The sequence below is a fragment of the Nansenia antarctica genome, assembly GCF_963989245.1.
Source record: "Nansenia antarctica genome assembly, chromosome: 12".
NCBI lineage: Eukaryota > Metazoa > Chordata > Actinopteri > Argentiniformes > Microstomatidae > Nansenia > Nansenia antarctica.
In genome coordinates, this window is record NC_137682.1 from 30565433 (window position 1) to 30584856 (window position 19424).

Here is a 19424-nt window from a genome sequence, read left to right on the forward strand (position 1 = left end):
AAGTCCCCGGCCAGTTGCAACATGGCATCCTGAAAAGTAACGTCATTAGTTAAAATAAAACATTTAAAAATTCTAAGAACACGTGGCTGAGACAGGGTACCCCAACATCACACTTGACAAAAAACACACGTAAGCAAGCTGAGGTGATTGAAGGGGCTACAACAAACACCACATACACACTTATGGGGGCAGCGACATTTCAAGCACATAGAAGCCACAGGACAATTACAGGCCACACAACATTAAGCACTTACAAACAGTTAAACAGTTAAACATTAAACAAAACAAAACATACAAAAAAAGGCATTATTATAAAGACATATCTTATGTATCCCTATTGCTTTATTTAGCCTATATATGTTTACAAATATCAGTCTTATCCACTGAAGCCCCTTGTGTGTGTCCCCTTGTGTGTGTGTGTGTGTGTGTGTGTGTGTGTGTGTGTGTGTGTGTGTGTGTGTGTGTGTGTCCTTGCTCCCTCTGCTGATATAAAAGAGAATTGCAGCCGTGGAGAAAAATAATACCAGGCCAAATACACAGACACACACAGAAATCCTGCTAAAACGCTTTATACTAACTCGATTTTGAAAATGTAAAGATGCTGGGTGGTAGAACGCACATATCTAGGAAAAGTCATGAAAGGAGGGTCCTGAAATGTGATCGAGTGCAAAGGTAGAATTTTTTTTGTACTCACTGGTGCTGTTTAACACCTCACGGATTCCCTAGTGTTAAGTCCTCAATGATGTGGACACCGAGGAACTTGAAGCTGCTGAACTAAAAACAACACTGATGCTGACATCATGCTGATGTCAAAAGGCAAAATCTGAAAAGGGGGTCCAAATGTGACACCAGCTGGTGTTTTGAGTAACCAGTTGCCAAGGTAATTATTATTATTTATTTATTTATTTTTTTACATATGCTGGAACTACCGATTGTAAGCTTTCAAATGATGTGTCATACATTGAAATCGGAAGAACATTTAAGAAGACGCAATGTTGGTACCCCTGAAATCACAATCCAGAGAAAAAGCCTTTTGAAGATTTGGATCTTTTAGACACCTGCCAGGTAATGGGCGGTAACAATACCCACTCCCAACCACTCCTGTCAGCTGTCAATATCTCAGTGCTAGTCACTGGGTCAGATAGGCTTTTCATAGACAAGTTTACAGTACATAGCTAGCTATAGCTAACATTATTAGTTTCCATTTCCTCCTGCCTTCTCTGTTTGCATCTCTTCTCTCCCTCTGTCCTTGTAGAACATATCTAGCTAATCTTTTTGTCCGCAAACAGTATGTTTCATTTCACTAATGCTGGTGAAGCCAGTCCAACTAAAAGAACAGCATCTCACAAAATACACATTGGGCCACTAGAATAATAAAACAGTGCTGAACCAAGGAGGAATACTAACTCATGTTAAGAACAAAGGAAATGGAAATCAATCGGCAAATATGTAGATTTATTTTCATCCTCTGGGATAGCCATGTTGTGTAAGGTCAAAAATAATAATACATAGTACAGTACACAGTAAAATATTAAATGCATCTAAAACTGGCAAACCATGATAACAACTTGGTGTTCAATGTAACTGTTTAACTAACAGCTCGCACTGAGCACAAGGTCAAACACCGCAAGGCACGGTTGTATCTGTCTAATATGACCTTGCTACATATTTAAGCAGGTGCACCAAAACAGGAAGGAAATATGCCACATTAAAGGGAGAGTGTATTGTGCTCTATGTGTAGAGAAGATTTGGAGGAGGTGAACAGAACCTTCCTCTAGATTAAAAACAGCTGTATTTCTCAAGTCTCTCACTTGAGTAGCTTGAGGAACGTCTCCATCTTGTGGGCATCTTTCTTGAAGCAGCTGAGCAGGTTGGAGTCCCTCAACACAGACTCCAGCACTTCAACTTGCATGTCATACTGGGCTAGGCCCTGCTTGTATACTAGTGAGCGGGCTGGCGCCTTGCATGGCAGCTTGCCGCCATTGGTGTGTGAATGTGTGTGTGAATGGTTGAATGAGAGGCCGTTGTAAAGCGCTTTGGAGCAGCTTTGGAGCAGCAACAAAGGCGCTATATGTAAGTACAGTCCATTTACCATTTGTAGTAAGTGGTGCTCATCATGCCCTCATCATGCCCTCGTCTAGCATCTACACAAGTGTTATGTTATAGCAAGTTAGTAACTGTGTCATGTACAATCATTTGAATTCATGTTATAGAGGGTTTTAGAAGAACAGTCTTAGAGAGAAGAGGAAGAACTGGTTAGAGAAGTTAAATGTCTGCAGGCTTAATGAATAGGCCTACTAATTGATAGCATAGACTACCAGAAATATTTTCGGTCATGGCTCATCAGCCATTAAGCTTAAAATGGGAAACCACAAGAAAGCGGTCACCTGCCACTTTTTGTGGTAAACAGCTGTGGGATGGGGCTGAAGAAATATAACCACTTTCAAATTCATAGATGAAGCTAACGGCCAAGCTCCACCATGGCCATCGAGCGTTGCGTCAGCGTTGCGTCTAATGTGCGTTGCGTCCGAAATTGGGATCAAATGCATTGTAATCAATGAAAGGTGCTCCACCTGCTGCGTTGCGTCAGCGTTGCATTGCGTCAGCGTTGCGTCCGATGGCTGCGTCCAAAGTAGACATTCAAAAAAGTTAGATTTTTGACGGTGGACGCAGACGTCACAATGAGACCAATTGTACCACGTGGTACCACGGACAGCTCCAAGTACGAGCTAGCCAGTGGAGCTAGAGTAGAACGCTGACGTTGATGCAACGTTGACGCAACGCAGCAGGTGGAGCTTGGACAACGGGAAGTTGACGCAACGCCGATGGCGAGTTGACGCAACGCAGCAGGTGGAGCTTGGCCGTAAGGATGCAATGACTGACCATCCATGAGATCAAAATGATAGTTTTAATAAGTTATGAAGCAATACAGTTTTATTTACATTATTTTGGCGGAATTCGTGAAATCCTAATGTGAAAGCAGCTTAGTGTTCAACTAAACTTATGAAGCATTACAAGTTATATTCTTCATGAATCAATGTTATATAATTAATTTAAAAGGCCAAATATGTATGTACCAATCCCAGTTTACCCCTTTAAGGACAGTGTATGAGCCTGGTATCAGTGGAACTAGTGACGTTGATGAACTTTCCTGATGAGGACCACGCCACTAGTTCACTACCTGCTGAATGTAGATTTGGTACAAAGGGGAACTGACCATCCCTGATGTTTATATTTGGTACAAAGGGGAACTGACCATCCCTGATGCCCAAGAGCAGTTGAAAATATTTCCCTGCAGTTTGAAGAATTTCCCCAAAATACAAGGTGCATAGGATAAAGCATGTCATGGTTTTTCAAGACTTTCTCTCTCTGCAAACACAGAACATTTCATTGGAGTTGGCTGGTACTCACAGAGAGTGTGCAGGACTCGGTAGACACGGTAGATGAGTTCAGCATGCTGGATGACTCTGTCCAGTTGTTCCTCCTGGGAGATGGAATCACAGCGCGTCAGGCTGCCCTGCTCATCCTGACAGTCCAGAGGGAAGCCTAGAAAGAGCAGACAAGGCCAGAGCAGAACTGCCCACAAACTACCCTGCAGAACTGAGTACACAGACACACACACACACACTTGTGTTCCAACTTGCATTTGCAGCAAGCACATCATGAACATGCTGCACAAATGACTGGAAATATTTGTTTTACAATATGTACACACTAGAACTATTTGCAAATGAATGAGCCTAAGTCAACAAAGCGCATTTAACAAATTATAATTTTATTGAAATGATTACCTTGCTTAGATTAAAGCAAGTCTCTTTCTCTCTTTCTCTCTAATAAAATACCTTGCTTTATGCTCATTCTGTTCATACAGTCAGGACCATGGTCTTGCTGGTTTCTTTGAGGTCACCAACTACCTTTATATATTTTAAGCAGTCCATGAATTAATCAAATTGGTTTAGAGTCAAGTCAAGTCATGTTTATTTATATAGCACATTCACAATGACAAAACAGCTGCCCAAAGTGCTTAACAGAATAACATATAAGTAAAAGAAAACAACAAATAAGAATACACTAAAACAAAAACAAGGTGCAATACAGAATACAACAGATGCAGAAATAAAAGTGCAGAAAAGTGCAGTTGTCGGGAGAAGGGCTCAACTCAAGCCAAAGGCCAGGGAGAAGAGGTACGTCTTAGCTCATCGTTTCTCAACGGGGGCGTTCAGACAACATCGGGGGGCGCTGTAGCAAATAATTTTTAAAGGGGGGCGTTGAGGTGTTCTTGGGGGGCGTTCACGCATAAAGTATTTTTCTCATGAAAAACAGCTGTGTTATTACGGGCACATTCGTAAATGCACGAACAGTCAGTTCGCTCGGACAAACCGTGTTTTCAGTCAGAGCGCCCATCTCTGAGCGCTCTGAACTTGGCCGGGCTCTGTGACGCAGACACACGTAGCGCAGCGCCCCAAAAAATAAAAGTGAGAGTGTCATCAAGAAGATGGAGAAGCTAAAAACTCAGCTAGCAAAGGCAGAGCTTTTGATAGTTTCCAACAGTGGCGGCTGGCCGATAGAGGGCTCTGGGGCGCCGCCCCCACCTTCACTTCCTAGTTGCGATTTGTAAAAGTTTTTTTTTAAAATAAACATTGTTTATTCACAAAATGCGGCTGATATTCTGTCGGCGCCTATCAGCATTCATTAAAAATCCTCCAATACAATAAACATTTTATCTGTGTGTGTGTAAAATTCACTGTTAAAATACATTGATATTGCAACTGGACCTATTACCGAAGTCAAGGCTGTTTGTTGATTGTTTGATATATGTTACTCAAGTTGTATGGCCAACGCTGCTGGCAGCAGAGAGTTAAGAAATCTAAGAAGCGATCTAAAACAAAAAGTTACGGTGATGGACCGCGGAGAACTTGCATCAATTATGAGAGAAGTCATACGTGAAGAGCTTGACTCCGCATTTGATCTGAAACTTAAACCAATTAAAGAATGTCTGGATTCACTCCGCAAGGATATGATTTCCAATACGACCAAGGTAAAGGACCTGGAAACAGCCGCTAACGAGACGGAACGCCGTCTAACTGATATCGAACAAAAACTTTCTCAATCACAGTCGGATAATATGTCACTGAAACAGAAAATTGAACAGATTGAAGCACGTAGCCGCAGTTTTAATATTCGAGTGTTGGGACTGCCTGAAGACAGTGAGAAAGGCAATCCCACTGCTTTTATGAATTCCCTGTTATGCGACGTGTACGTGTTTGGTGCCGACAAGCTGGGACCTCAACCCCGCGGGAGGCTAACGTGAGGTATGGGCTGTTATTTCCACGCAAGCTGATTGTCACATTTGCTAACAACACTGCCTCCTTCACGGACCACAGAGAGGCCATGGCAGACTACATCCAGGTAATTAAACCAACTCTATAATCCTGACTACATCAATGGCTAACATCAATACCTGAACAACAGCCCACTATATGGGCAATGTGACAGTAGACAATGTAATGAATCCTGGATTGATGGAGATGCCTATAGGCTACGTGACATTTAATTGGAGTCCCTGACTATGACGAATATATGATATGTATGTATATATGAATAACAATTGATATGGATCAATTTATACCTCTTATTAGATTATAAATACTCTGGTTGTTATGTTTGCCTTTTGGTTGACAGCAAAAGGGAGAGAGGAGGATAGGGAGGGAGAGAAGGAGAGAGAGCAGGATGGTGTCGGCACACCAGAGATAGAGAGAGCAAGAACCAGGTGAGAAAGTGGACAGGTAGTCAAGACCACATAAGTAAGTAGCCTTGAGAACCGATGGTTCTCGAGCCTAATGGCCCATAGGGAAGGAGCCTATCTCCTGTTTCCGTAGTGTGAGGCGGCTTAATGTACAAGTTAGTACACCCCCTGGACATGACGCTGGTATGTCGCAGGGTCTTACCCCCTGGGGGGGGGGGTCCATGCCACGGTCCATGCCACCCCCCCAAGGCAGCAAACCTAGGGGAAACACTGTTATTCTCATGCTAAAATCGACTGTAAATCCAGATTTTAAAGTTGACATTCTTCCCCGTGGAGCATGCCCCCATAACCTGTGCCCCACCCAAAATGTTTAGCACCAGCCGCCACTGGTTTCCAATGTGTCTGGGTAAGCTGCATTGTAGAAGAATCTTGACAGTTCATGTACAGTGCAGAAATTCCAATACTATGCTACGATAGAAAGAACCCCGGTTCATCCCATCTGTAACATCATGTTGACCAATGGCCAACTTCTATGAGTGTTTTCCTTGTCGGCTATGCTTGAGTGATATATGTTTCAGTTTGTGGGCTCATTGTAATTGTTGCGTTCGCTTCGTTCGCTTCCTTTCAATACAGCTTATTTAATTTAGTTAAAATGAGTGCTAATACTATACCACCATACCAGAACATCACAGCAGGAACAACCTATCTCAAAAAAGCGATCGTAATAAACCAGTCCTGAAAGTTCTCTGTTGCTTACCAATACCAAAAGAGAAATTAGCTACGAATGTCCCCTCCCCTCGCAGGTTCATCACAGTATATTACATAAATGTATTACTGTTAAGTGTTGTTGTGGATGTTATCCCTAGTGCCATTCTGAGGTTAGCATTGCGATGTGTTTGCAAACTAAAATATACGATCGCTTTTTTGTGATATGTTGCTCCTCTTGTGATGTCCTGGAAACGAACGCATCAGCTGCAGCGTCTTTTGTATTGATCAGCTGTCAGTGTTATTACGGGTACGTTCGTAAATGCACGAACGGTCAGTTCGCTCGGGCAAAACCGTGTTTTCAGTCAGAGCGCCCATCTCTGAGCGCTCCCAGAGTGCAGAGCTCTGAACTTTGGAACTTTGTTATGTTTTGATATGTTTTGATATGAGAAATTCGAAGTGGTCAGTTTATGAAAATAATACCATAGAATACTAAATAAAATATTAAAATAATAGCCCCCTAGCGTTTGCCGCCATATTGTGACACCCCCCCCCCCCCCCAAAGTCCAATCAAAAATGAATAAATATTAGCATCATAAAACAGCAATTTGGAGAAATGCAACACCAGCACACTTATAAAAACTAACAATGTTAGTTGTAATGTACAGTTCTGCAGCCTACTGTTTGTTCTGCATCGGACATGTGTGAAATTGCTGCAGTTCCGTAGCAGTCTGTTTGTATTCTCTGAGTTTGTCTGAGTTTGTTTAACACTCAGAAACAGCATTTTTATTCACATTCACATGGCTTTTCTGCTCTCTGGTAAACTAATGATAATGATATTCCAACTGCCCAGTTAAATCCAATCTATTATTTGGCATTCAGTGACATGCTTTTAAAATTATATAACACAGAATATTAGTCAACATTAATATTTAGGGAAGAAAATAAGCCAACTTTTTTTGATGGGGGGACGTAAGGTCAGACGTACAGGTCTGTAAGAGACCTGGATAATGGACAGGGGGGCGCTGGCCCAAAAAAGGTTGAGAACCACTGTCTTAGCTAATGTTTTAAAAGCCTCGACGCTGTGGGCAGATCTGACATGGAGGGGGAGGCTATTCCAGAGCCTAAGGGCTGACTTTGCGAAGGCCCTATCCCCTCTGGTTTCTAGGCACTATGGGCGGGCCTCAGGGGGCCACAGACGTGCTGGTGCCCCCCCAACTGGCCGCCAGATATAAAATAAATACATATATATAAACATATATAATTTATTTTTAATTATTTATCTTTTATATTTTATATTAAATGAAGACATTCAAATTGAGAAACAATAGTGTGTTTTGTATTCACCCAGCACACGCACACACACACACACACACACACACACACACACACACACACACACACTCACACACACACAATAACGTTGTGCAACAACAGCGTGTGAGATGGGAAATGGGTCACTTGTTGTTAGTCAAGTCCCAAGTCAAGCTCAGCTGATCACCTTAGCCGACATTTACATGATTTATTTGTTTACATGTTTGGCATTTTAGCAGACGCCTTTATCCAAAGCGACTTACAGTAGTGTAAGTAAGTGAATCGTCTGTCCTTCAGTCATGATAGGAAAACCAAATCGATGCTGGGAGAAGGAATGGCAGACTGTATTCTGATTGTATCTTCTATGCTCTTTGTATGTTTCTATGCTCTTTGTATGTTTCTATGCTCTTTGTATGTGTCTTGGTGTAGGAGAAACGTAGGACCACGTTGGAAACAAGTGTTTCGGTACACGTTGACGTGTAGAAACTGTAGAGAGAAAATTGTAGAAATTGTAGAGAAAACTGGGGGGGTAGAGGTGATGAAGAGGTCTGTACAGGGGGGGTAGAGGGGATGAAGAGGTCTGTACAGGGGGGTAGAGGGGATGAAGAGGTCTGTACAGGGGATGAAGAGGTCTGTACAGGGGGTAGAGGGGATGACGGGGTCTGTAGAGGTGGGTAGAGGGGATGACGGTATCTACAGGGGGGTAGAGGGGATGAAGAGGTCTGTACAGGGGGGTAGAGGGGATGAAGAGGTCTGTACAGGGGGGTAGAGGGGATGAAGAGGTCTGTAGAGGAGGGTAGAGGGGATGGAGAGGTCTGTACAGGGGGGTAGAGGGGATGAAGAGGTCTGTACAGGGGGGTAGAGGGGATGAAGAGGTCTGTACAGGGGGTAGAGGGGATGGAGAGGTCTGTAGAGGTGGGTAGAGGGGATGAAGAGGTCTGTAGAGGTGGGTAGAGGGGATGAAGAGGTCTGTACAGGGGGGTAGAGGGGATGAAGAGGTCTGTAGAGGTGGGTAGAGGGGATGAAGAGGTCTGTACAGGGGGGTAGAGGGGATGAAGAGGTCTGTACAGGGGGGTAGAGGGGATGGCGAGGTCTGTACAGGGGGGTAATATTCTCATGCTAAAATCGACTGTAAATCCAGATTTTAAAGTTGATATTCTTCCCCGTGGAGCATGCCCCCATAACCTGTGCCCCACCCAAAATGTTTAGCACCAGCCGCCACTGCTAAAAGGCCTGCAGAGAAAAATGTGGTTTGGGCATGTGACAGTAGCAGCAGCATGTATTTGGAAGTGTACAGAAACATTTTGTCTGTTTGAGCCAAACATACTAAACTAAGGACTTTTCAGGGCCAAAAAGCGGAAAGTTCTTGAATGGTCAATCTTCAGATTTAAATCTAATTGAACATGTATTTCATATCCTGATTTTAACATTTTAGGAAGAAAGACCTCAAAACAAACAACAACTGAAGATGGCTGCAGTACAGGCCTGGCAGAGCATCACCAGAGAACACACTCAGCGTCTAGTCGGGTCGCAGCAGAACCTACAGCGTCTAGTCGGGTCGCAGACAATTATTGGATGAAAATGATTGTCGTAGCAAACCCGCCCTCAGGTGAGGTCAAACCAATCATGTTGAGGGGAGGTCATAGATGAGGAAGAGGGAGGAAAGTGATGTGGGTGAATCTGGCCCTCCCTTCCTTATACGGTATAACAAAGGTAAGGAAGGAGAGCACCAGAGCAAACACAAGCTGAGCAACCTGGTGTGGATCAACATTGTCTTGAGTTTCTAGGCATCAAAGACAGACTATGGAAAACAAAAGGAGGTGAACTATTCAAATGTATCTGTTATCTAGCAAATGTTGAAACCGAAGCAGAGGAAACCACTTTTCATTGTCTACTAGACTGAGGTAATCAAATGTTGATTCTGCCCAGACAGACTTACAAAATGTATTATCAAAACCCATAGTTTTCCCTTACACCAACTGAGGGAAAATGGTGTCACATAGATCCACCATTGGCTCCTCATCAACTATAGGTGAGGATAGGACACTTTGATCTGATGCGCTAGCCACTAACTTCTCTCTAGCCTGAGCTCGGGTGACCACACAAGAGGTGAAAACCTCAGGAAACTCTGCCTCTAAATTCCTGATCTCAACAGGATAGACCGGACACTCTGTAACTTCTGGGTTAACCCTAGTCCCAGCTATGTCATTTCTCAGCAGTAAGTCCAGGGGCCTCATTTATAGAAAGTACTTTGGATCTCCCACATTAACAGCTCACTGACTGCCTCCCTCTCCAACTCCTCCACCCCCGCCCCCCCTGCTGTCATCTTCCCCCCTGCTGATTACCCCCCCCCCCCCCCCCTACTCCTCTCACTACTTTCTCTCCCGTTGACTCCTCCCTCATCACTACCATCATCACCGGCTCCAAAACAACCGCCTGCTCCCTCGACCCCCTCCCTACCACCCTGACCAAGGCCTGCCTCCCTGCCCTCATCCCCCACCTCACTGCCCTCTTCAATCAGTCACTATCCCAAGGCCACGTTCCCTCAATATACAAACTCGCCGCTGTCACCCCCATTCTCAAAAAGCCCACTCTTGACACAGCCAACCTCTCCAACTACCGCCCCATCTCCAACCTACCATTCTTCTCCAAAACCCTTGAGCGTGCTGTCTCTGTCCAACGTCACTCCCACCTCCAGTCCAACAACCTGTATGAACCCCTTCAATCTGGTTTCCGCACACATCACAGCACCGAAACAGCCCTGGTCAAAGTCATCAATGATCTCCTCACCTCCGCAGACTCAGGTGCCCTCAACATCCTAGTTCTACTAGACCTGAGCGCAGCCTTCGACACAGTGTCTCACTCCATCCTCCTTCAAAGGCTGCGCCAACTGGGTGTTGAGGGCACCGCCCTGGACTGGCTCACCTCCTACCTCACCAACAGACAACAGTTCATCTCCCTCTCCGGTCACACCTCCACCTCCTCCTCTGTCACACAGGGGTCCCCCAAGGCTCAGTCCTCAGCCCCCTGCTTTTCCTCTGCTACATACTCCCCCTCGGTCATATCATCCGCCAATTCAACCTGGACTTCCACTGCTACGCCGACGATGCCCAGATTTACATCACCACAAAATCGACCCAGAACCCACCCCTCAGTCACATTGAAAACTGCATTTCAGCAATAAAAACCTGGCTAACACACAACTTCCTCAAACTTAACAGTGAAAAGACCAAAGTCATCCTCATCGGCACCAAATCCATTCTCAATAAAACCGGACCCATCACACTCACCGTTGACGACACTACCATCACCCCCTCCCCCCTGGCTCGCAACCTTGGCTTCATCCTGGACCCCACCCTCTCATTTGATCCCCACGTCAGTTCCTTTGTCAAGACATCCGACTTCCACCTCCGAAACATTGCTGAATCCCTCATCCACGCCTTCATCTCCTCCCGCCTTGACTATTGCAACTCCCTACTCACCGGCATCACCTCCCGCTCCCTCCATAGACTCCAGATGGTCAAACACCCGGTCCCGTGACCACATCACTCCTGTCCTCCACTCTCTCCACTGGCTCCCCATCAAAGAACGTATCCAATTCAAAGTGCTCATCCTCACATCCAAAGCCCTCCATAGCCTGGCCTCCCCTTATCTGACTGACCTCCCCCACCGCCCTACCCGTACCCTCTGATCCTCATCCATTGTTCCCCTCACTGTCCCACCCTCAAAAGTCAAAGGCTTCGGTCACCGTGCCTTTTCACGAGCTGCACCCCGCCTCTGGAACTCTCTCCCTCAACCACTCAGAGACTCACCCTCACTCCTAACCTTTAAATCCCACCTCAAAACCTACCTGTTCTCCCATGCTTACAGCCTCCCCTACCCCTAGCCATCTCCCCCAACCCTGCCACCCCCCCCCTCCCCATTCGTTAACTCTGTGTTCTATGTGCCCATGTTTTCCGTTGCTTGTTGTTTCTGTGTTTTCCGTTTCTCCCATATTGTCAGTGTCTTTGAGCCTCGGAAAAGCGCTATATAAATGTAATGAATTATTATTATTATAAAATGTGGTCTTACCCGTGTCGTATGTAGAAAACCACGTCAACGTAGTGATTTATACAATTTCAACATGAGTCGATTTGACCGTGGAAATGATCATAGCTCTACGTCGGGTATTGATGTTGCGTACGCACATTACCTACTGGTTATGCAGAGTTATTACAGGCATGTGAGCCGCACTGCCTACTGTAATTCATGCGAAGTGAATGTGGCTCGTAATAAAATTAGCAATGTTGTTATCAGCCGAGAAAATGAGTTTAATTCAAGATTTAAAGGGATCTGATGTTTATGATAGTATTTCAGTCTTTATTTATATCCCTCCAGAGCTGTCAATCTCCCCTTGAACATGCCTAGTGCGCTACACAACGGACCTTGCCCAGCCACGTGCTAAGTTATACAGGATTTTTCTTTTCACCTGATAAAAATAAGACCATTATATTATTACAGTATCAGCATTTGCTGGTTAGTTGTCATCAGCACTCAAGTTGAGGGGGGATGAGGGGAGATGGCATCCCCCTGAAATAAAAACGGTCAAAATCATCCCCCCTTTCCAAACCGTATGTCATTTTATCAATGAACATGGTATTACTGCTATTTCAACATTTAGTTTTGCGCATATTGAGTAAAATACTGTGGATGAGGGGGCACGCACACATGCAATGACATTTTTACCAAGTTACGAAGTCACTGATGCTGAAGGGATGCTAAAATTGTCCTCATATGATAAAATCCACCATCTCCTCTGATTTTCTTTTACAACTTGAGTATAAGCAGTTGCCTGGTTAGTTGTCATGATCAAACAATAATAATAATAATAATAATGGATTTTATTTATAAAGCACTTTACATTTCAAGAATCTCAAAGTGCTACAGTCAATAAAAGAAACAAAAACAGCACAACACAATAAAGATCACTAAAAACATCAAAAGCAGAAAGGTTAAAAAGACACTGTGGCATAAAACTAAAGAAAAAAATAAATACAAATCTGGCTACTGGAACGCTTTGTTAAAAAGATAAGTCCTTAAGTCCGCTCTTAAAAGAGTCGACCGACTGTGGTGCTCTCAGGTGGGCAGGGAGGGCGTTCCACAGTTCGAGGGCGATGGAGCAGAAGGCCCGGTCTCCCATGGAGCGGAGGTGGGTTTTGGTGGGTTTGAGGAGGTTTGCATTTGATGAGCGGAGAGTGCGAGTGGAGGGGCTGTGGGATTTGACCAGGTCCTTGAGGTAAGGGGGTGCGTTGCCGTGAATGCATTGATGAGTTAACAGTGAGATTTTGTAAATGATCCGAGAGGAGATGGGAAGCCAGTGTAGTGAGTGGAGGATGGGTGTGATGTGATCGTATTTGCGCACTTGTAACCAATGTGTTTATTTAATTTATATTTCTCCAAGAATCCTTTTTGCTTTTTACTAATGTTTTATTGTTGGTATTCATGATTGTATCGTTTCTGTGTATTATTTATTTTGGGAGCTTTTAATTTATTAAGTTGTGACCTTTGACACCTTTACTTTCATTTCCTATTCCGTTATGCTTCGCGGTAATTCTCTTCAGACCGCAATGAGCCATGATGAGGAGAGGTAAGCATTGACAGAGCTCCCGTGAGCTAGCATGTTAAAACTCGGTTAAAACAGGGTATAAACATAGGACAAAGTTACATGCCTGTTGTAAAAGTTATTTATGCTTTTGGTTAGTATTATAATGTGCATTTCACAGCGAGGATGTTTTTTTTGTTAAACTTTACAACAATGTGCTAGTTCAGCTTAAGCTAGCCAGTTAGCCATGTGCGCACGAGTGGTCTCTCACACAATCGCTGCTGTTCATTTCTTCTTGAAGGTGTGTCGTGAGAGCCAGTGTATGCTGTGAATGCTCATTCTATTTCTGTGTGCAACAGGTATGTGTGCTCTTGGTCATTGTATGTTTAATTCCTTTTTATTTGTATGTAGCCTATGTGATGTTTCTGATTTTAGTCACATGTTCATTTTCTTGCTTGTGAAATATTGCCGCTGGGGGGGGAGGGGTAGATTCTGTATTGTAACTACTGTGTGACCACAGCTTATTGTACTGTAACTACTGTGTGACCACATCTTATAGTACTGCAACTATTTTACAATAGTCATTTTTGTTTTATTGTTTGGGATAATTATAATTCTCTGGAGACGGCAATGAGCCATGATGAGGAGAGGTGTGTCGTGAGAGCCAGTGTATGCTGTGAATGCTCATTCTATTTCTGTGTGCAACAGGTGTGTGTATGCAACAGAATAAACCCCTCTACTGTCCGGCAAGAAGTTGTCCGTCTCAATTGTTAACACAACGCAGAGATCCAGTGTGTCAGCCTACACCGGCTACACACTCTCATCAGGATCCTAGAAACGTTAAGTCACCCTTCTCTGCCCTCTCCCGCTTCCAGACGAATGCCTACCCTATATTATAGCACTTGGCTTAATTGAGCCGCTATCACAGGGCGTTAATACAAACCTTATTCACCTACATTCAATTTAAAATATATTTGGTATTTAATGAAATCTTAATAAACAAATACAGTAGCCTACAGAGTCTAAAAGAAAATTGGGCCCCATCAACAGGGCTCAGCCCCTTGGTCAGCAGCAGAAAGACCCTTGGTCATCATCTTATATACTGTGCATTGCTCATAGATGGCTATCATGTTATACAGTACATACCAGGGTTTTTCCTGGGTCAGAATGAGGACTTGGTGGTCGATCTTGTGCCCGCACAGCGCGCCCACATTTTTTTGAGGGACCCCCAATTGTTATTATTAATTACAATACAAATACAACAAACAATTGGGGATCCCTCAATTGTTATTTAATTAATGTATCTGGTTATGTTACAGTAGAGAAACAAAAAACTGTTACCAAAACTGTAAAGTTGCAAAGTAGGCCTATCATCTCACCCAAATTAAGTGGCCTATTTAAGAAACTCTGCCATAGTGTCTCTGAGATAAAGGATACAATCCATTTTCACACTCGTGTTGAATAACAGAAGATTAATGGAGGGGGAAAAACATGAGTGTGAGGACCAGTGGTGTAGTCTACGTGATTGTTAATTGTTAATTGTTAATTTTATTTATAATGCGCCCCCCATCCAACTTTTACATCGGCCCGGGGCGCAGCCCGGGTAAAGGAACAGATAAAGACAAGGACAAGGACAAGGAACACAGAAAGCAAACAGACACAGACTACTTAAACGAACATCTCAAGGGATACAATTTACAACAAATAGGGAGTAGACTTAGGGAACATCATTGACGAAGAGGTGGGTTTTTAACTTGGCTCTAAAGGAGTCCAGAGTGGGGGCAGACTTGATGGCGGAAGGGAGCGCGTTCCACAGGGTCGGTGCTATCACCGCAAAGGCACGGTCACCCTTCCTCTTGAGTTTGGTGCGGGGGACCCTCAGGCTGAGTTGGGCGTCGGACCTGAGCCTGGGCCTTGAGGTGGAAGACAGGTCCAGGAGGTCCTTGATGTAGGGTGGGGCGAGACTGTTGAGAGCTTTGTAGACAAAGGTGCAGATCTTGAACTTCACTCTCTTCTTTACTGGGAGCCAGTGAAGGGAGATGAGGACAGGGGAGATGTGGTGACTCATTTTAGTGCCTGACACCAGCCTGGCAGCGGCATTTTGGACTAGCTGCAGGCGGTAGATGGTCTTATCAGGAAGTCCAGCATAGCGTGAGTTGCAGTAGTCGAGACTAGATGAAATTAGCATGAGGACGACCCTCCTCAGGTCACTGGGGGTGTGGAAGGACTTGATCTTGGCTATGATACGTAGTTGGTAGAAACATGACTTCACGACGGAGCTCACTTGTCGGTTAAGGTTGAGCTCGGAGTCAAAGATGACACCGAGGTTCTTGACATGTGGTCTGACAAGGGTGGACAGGCTTCCCATGTTGGTGCTGAGCTGAGTGATGGCGGTGGTGTTGCCGATGAGGAGGATTTCCCCCTTGCTCTCATTCAGCTGTAGGAAGTTCTGGGCCATCCACTCCTTCACATCGTGGAGGCAGTCCATCAGGCGCATCAGATCGACGGGGTCGTCAGTGTTGATTGATAAGTAAAGCTGGGTGTCGTCCGCATAGCAGTGGAATGAGATCTGGTAGCGTTGAGGGATTAGACAGAGGGGGAGCATGTAGAGGGAGAACAAGATGGGACCGAGGATGGAGCCCTGAGGGACCCCACAGGTGAGGTTGGCTTGTCTGGAGGAGCTGTCTGCTATGTGGACGGCGTAGGTTCTATTGCTGAGGTAAGACTTGAACCAGGACAAGGCGGTGTTGGTGATGCCAACCTCCTGCTGGAGTCGATTAAAGAGGATGGCATGGTCTATGGTGTCAAAAGCTGCGCTGAGGTCCAGGAGGACCAGGGCAGCACATTTCCTGGAGTCTTCGATGAGGAGGAGGTCGTTCCAAACCTTTAAAAGTGCCGACTCAGTGCTGTGGCCAGGTCTGAAGCCAGACTGAAACTTCTCCAGGATGTTGTTCTGTTGGAGGTAGGGCCATAGCTGGCTGAGGACAGCCTTTTCCAGGAGCTTGACCACGACTGGGAGCTTGGAGATGGGTCTGTAGTTACTGAGGTTAGAAGGGTCCAGGTTGGGTTTCTTAAGGAGAGGCTGTACCACTGCTTGTTTGAGGGTGGGCGGAACAATGCCAGTGGCCAGCGAGCTGTTGATTATTGAGAGGATGTGTGGCCCTACTGTGTCGAACACCTCTTTGAGGAGGGGGGTAGGGATGGGGTCCAGAGGCGATGAGGCCGGCTTCAGTACAGCGGCCATCTTGGATAGGGCTGGTAGAGTGAAGGGACAGAAGCTGGAGAACGTGGATGAACATCCCAGTGTGGTGGCTAAGTCCTTGGTGGAGTGCGGGATGTTTTTTCTGATATTGGTGACTTTATCAGAAAAAAAGGATACAAATTCCTCGCACTTAGCCAGGGATGGATCCTGGATGACGGTAGGGGGGGGGGTGAACAACGGTGTTGATCGTCCTGAATAACACTCTGGGGTTGTGTGAGTTAATGGAGATGAGAGTGGCAAAGTACTTAGCCCTTTCAGTCTTTACGACCTTCTGATAGGTCCTCTGCTTTTCCCTCAAAATCTCGAGTGAGATGGTCAGCCCGTCCTTTTTCCACCTGCGTTCCGCCTGTCTCCACGCTCTTCTCTGAGATCTGATGGTGTCGTTGAGCCAAGCCGTGACCCTGGGTTTGATACGCAGGACTACGCCGTATACACACTAGGAAAGGCCAAGGATTTCCATATACCCACTTAAAAATGTGTAAGGATACGTAACAGCGTTTTGTGACAGAACTTTCACTTTCATTCATAAAATTCACCCCGTCTGTGTTACGAAGCACTCGAATATTGGACCATTGGGACTGACTATAGCGTCATATACCATCAACGGGGGTTAGGGTTATGCGACATGAATTATGTCAAAATGCAGCACTATCATGCACATATCAGCCTTATAACATGTAATTTATATATATAACATTATTTTTATGGCGTTCCGAAATGAACGATATGAGGCTGGGAGGGAAAAATCACAGTATACCCACTAGAAAAAACTAGACTACCCCACTGGTGAGGACGGAGTATGATGAGCAAAGTCCCATCATGGATTTTATCTGGAATTTCTCTCCTCCATCACCCCGAAAAAGAGAACAGAGAAACGTAAACCAGTAACTTAGCCTATGTTACCGGATGAAACAACTTGCGATTTGAAAGTACCAGTAGGCTACCAGACACGATGTTGTATGCACATATTTTGCTACCAGGGTTGCCAGATGAAATTGACAAAGCTGCCGAATCCACCCGTCCAGTGTGACCAAAAGTAGCCCAATCTGGCAACATTGCTTACTACGTTCTAACATTACATGCAGCTCGCGTGAACACAGGTTCTTCCAGCAGCGCTCGCCTCCCGCTTTGATTGCAGACTCAAGTTAACGCGCGTTCAGAAAGATGCCACGAAACTCATGTCCGGTAGCTTTATTTAAAGGAATTTCAAAAATAAAAGTCCTGCAAAACAATTGTTATTTCTCGGTGTGAGAAATGTTAGGTGTGGCGTGAGAGCGTGTGAACTGGTTGATATGCGTGTGTCTCCCAGTGCATTCACTGGGAGACTGTCCACCACAGCAACCTCAAGTCAGAAGTCACCAGCACCACCGGTCTACCTGAGCCCTCCCTCGACCTCAGAGTAGGACACTGCGTCTTCTAATGCCCCACCTTATGACAACGGAAACACCGTTTCTAAGGGGCCCTGTCCAACTCAACTCCTAAGCCGTTATTACTAGTTTCCTTAGCAGCAATGGCTGCTCTATCAACTTCTAGCTTAGCCAATGGCCCTTTCTCAATATGCATACTTGTGTGTACTTGTGTTCTTGTGGACTTGTTAAACGTCATCAGTCGCGGCCCAAGTACTGTTCCAATACTAATTATGGTCCAACCAAGTCTGCATCAAATGGATATACAGATTAACAAAACATGATGATTGTAAACGTACAAAGCCAGAGAGAGATGCTGTGATGGCACGTCTCCTTTCCATCCTCGACCGCATCTGAGCTCTCCTTTCCCGGGTTCGCATCTGCAGCTGGACAGCCTCCTCTTCAGCTTCTCGATAAAGCACCCCGACCCCGACGGCAATCACAATCCGTCTCTGATCCATCTGATTTCTCTGGTTTTGCTAACTTTCTCCTCAGCAATTCACTGACATTCACCACAACAATCTACGACACTGCAACACCGCCTTCACCTCCACAACAACCTTCCACACAATCTTTTTCGCGCATTTAAATGCAGGCTACAGGTCTGGTAAAACTCCAAATATATACATATTACTATTTTTATTCATTGTTAAAATGATCATGCGGATACGGTTATAATCAGAGTCTTTAATCTTAGTTCTAGGACAATACAGAACTCACACCGTATGTCTGTGCTAGCATAGTAATGAATGAATCAACAAGCTCACTGGTAAGTAACACTGACTGCAGGTGGTGCCACCTGCAGGTCAACTCTCGTAACATCTCCTTTCACATAATCAATGAAGCGATTCTCTCAGAGGTACTGAAGTTAAACATTTAGTCCTTACAGTGGCCACTCAATAAACAATGAACAGTAAATAAGATAATAAACATTCCATTATCATTCCTCTTCTTTTTTTTGGGGGGGGGGGGATTATTATTGTTAAGTCACATAGTCTTTGGTATATTTCTCCGGTGGCTTGATGTTGGACCTGGTTCTGGTCTGCCGGAGACCTTGAGGCTCAGGGTCTGCCGGCTGGACTGTGTCTTCATCCAGTGCTGGAGCGTACTCGTCGGGATTAGTTTCAGCTCGACCCCATGTACCCCAGTCCTCCTCTCCTTCAGGGTTCTGAGGCGGTGATAGTCGGAGTGTTTCTTCCACTGGACGGATGTGTTTCCTGTTCCTTCGGTATGTTTTACCATGTACCATCACTTCATATGACCTGTCACTCTTCTGGTCAGTGCAAATGCCAAGCGCCCATGCACTGTTGGGTACATTGGGTTGTAGCAAGACTCGGACTGTCTCCCCTTGAATGATCACTGGCATGTCATGGGCATGTGCATCATAGTGGTGTTTTGAAATAAGCCCCT

The 19424-nt window shown here is 45.0% G+C and overlaps 1 protein-coding gene across 1 annotated transcript; it reads right to left on the minus strand.

Annotated features, from left to right (window-relative positions):
- Positions 1-1807: 1807 nt before the first annotated feature.
- On the minus strand, positions 1808-16590 carry LOC308169062 (somatolactin-like; the record flags this gene model as incomplete). The annotated part of the gene is made up of 3 exons (XM_080543696.1): positions 1808-1941; positions 3412-3600; positions 16389-16590. The coding sequence occupies 3 exons, from the start codon at positions 16588-16590 to the stop codon at positions 1808-1810; spliced, it is 525 nt and encodes a 174-aa protein (XP_080399822.1).
- Between the last annotated feature and the right edge of the window lie 2834 nt (positions 16591-19424).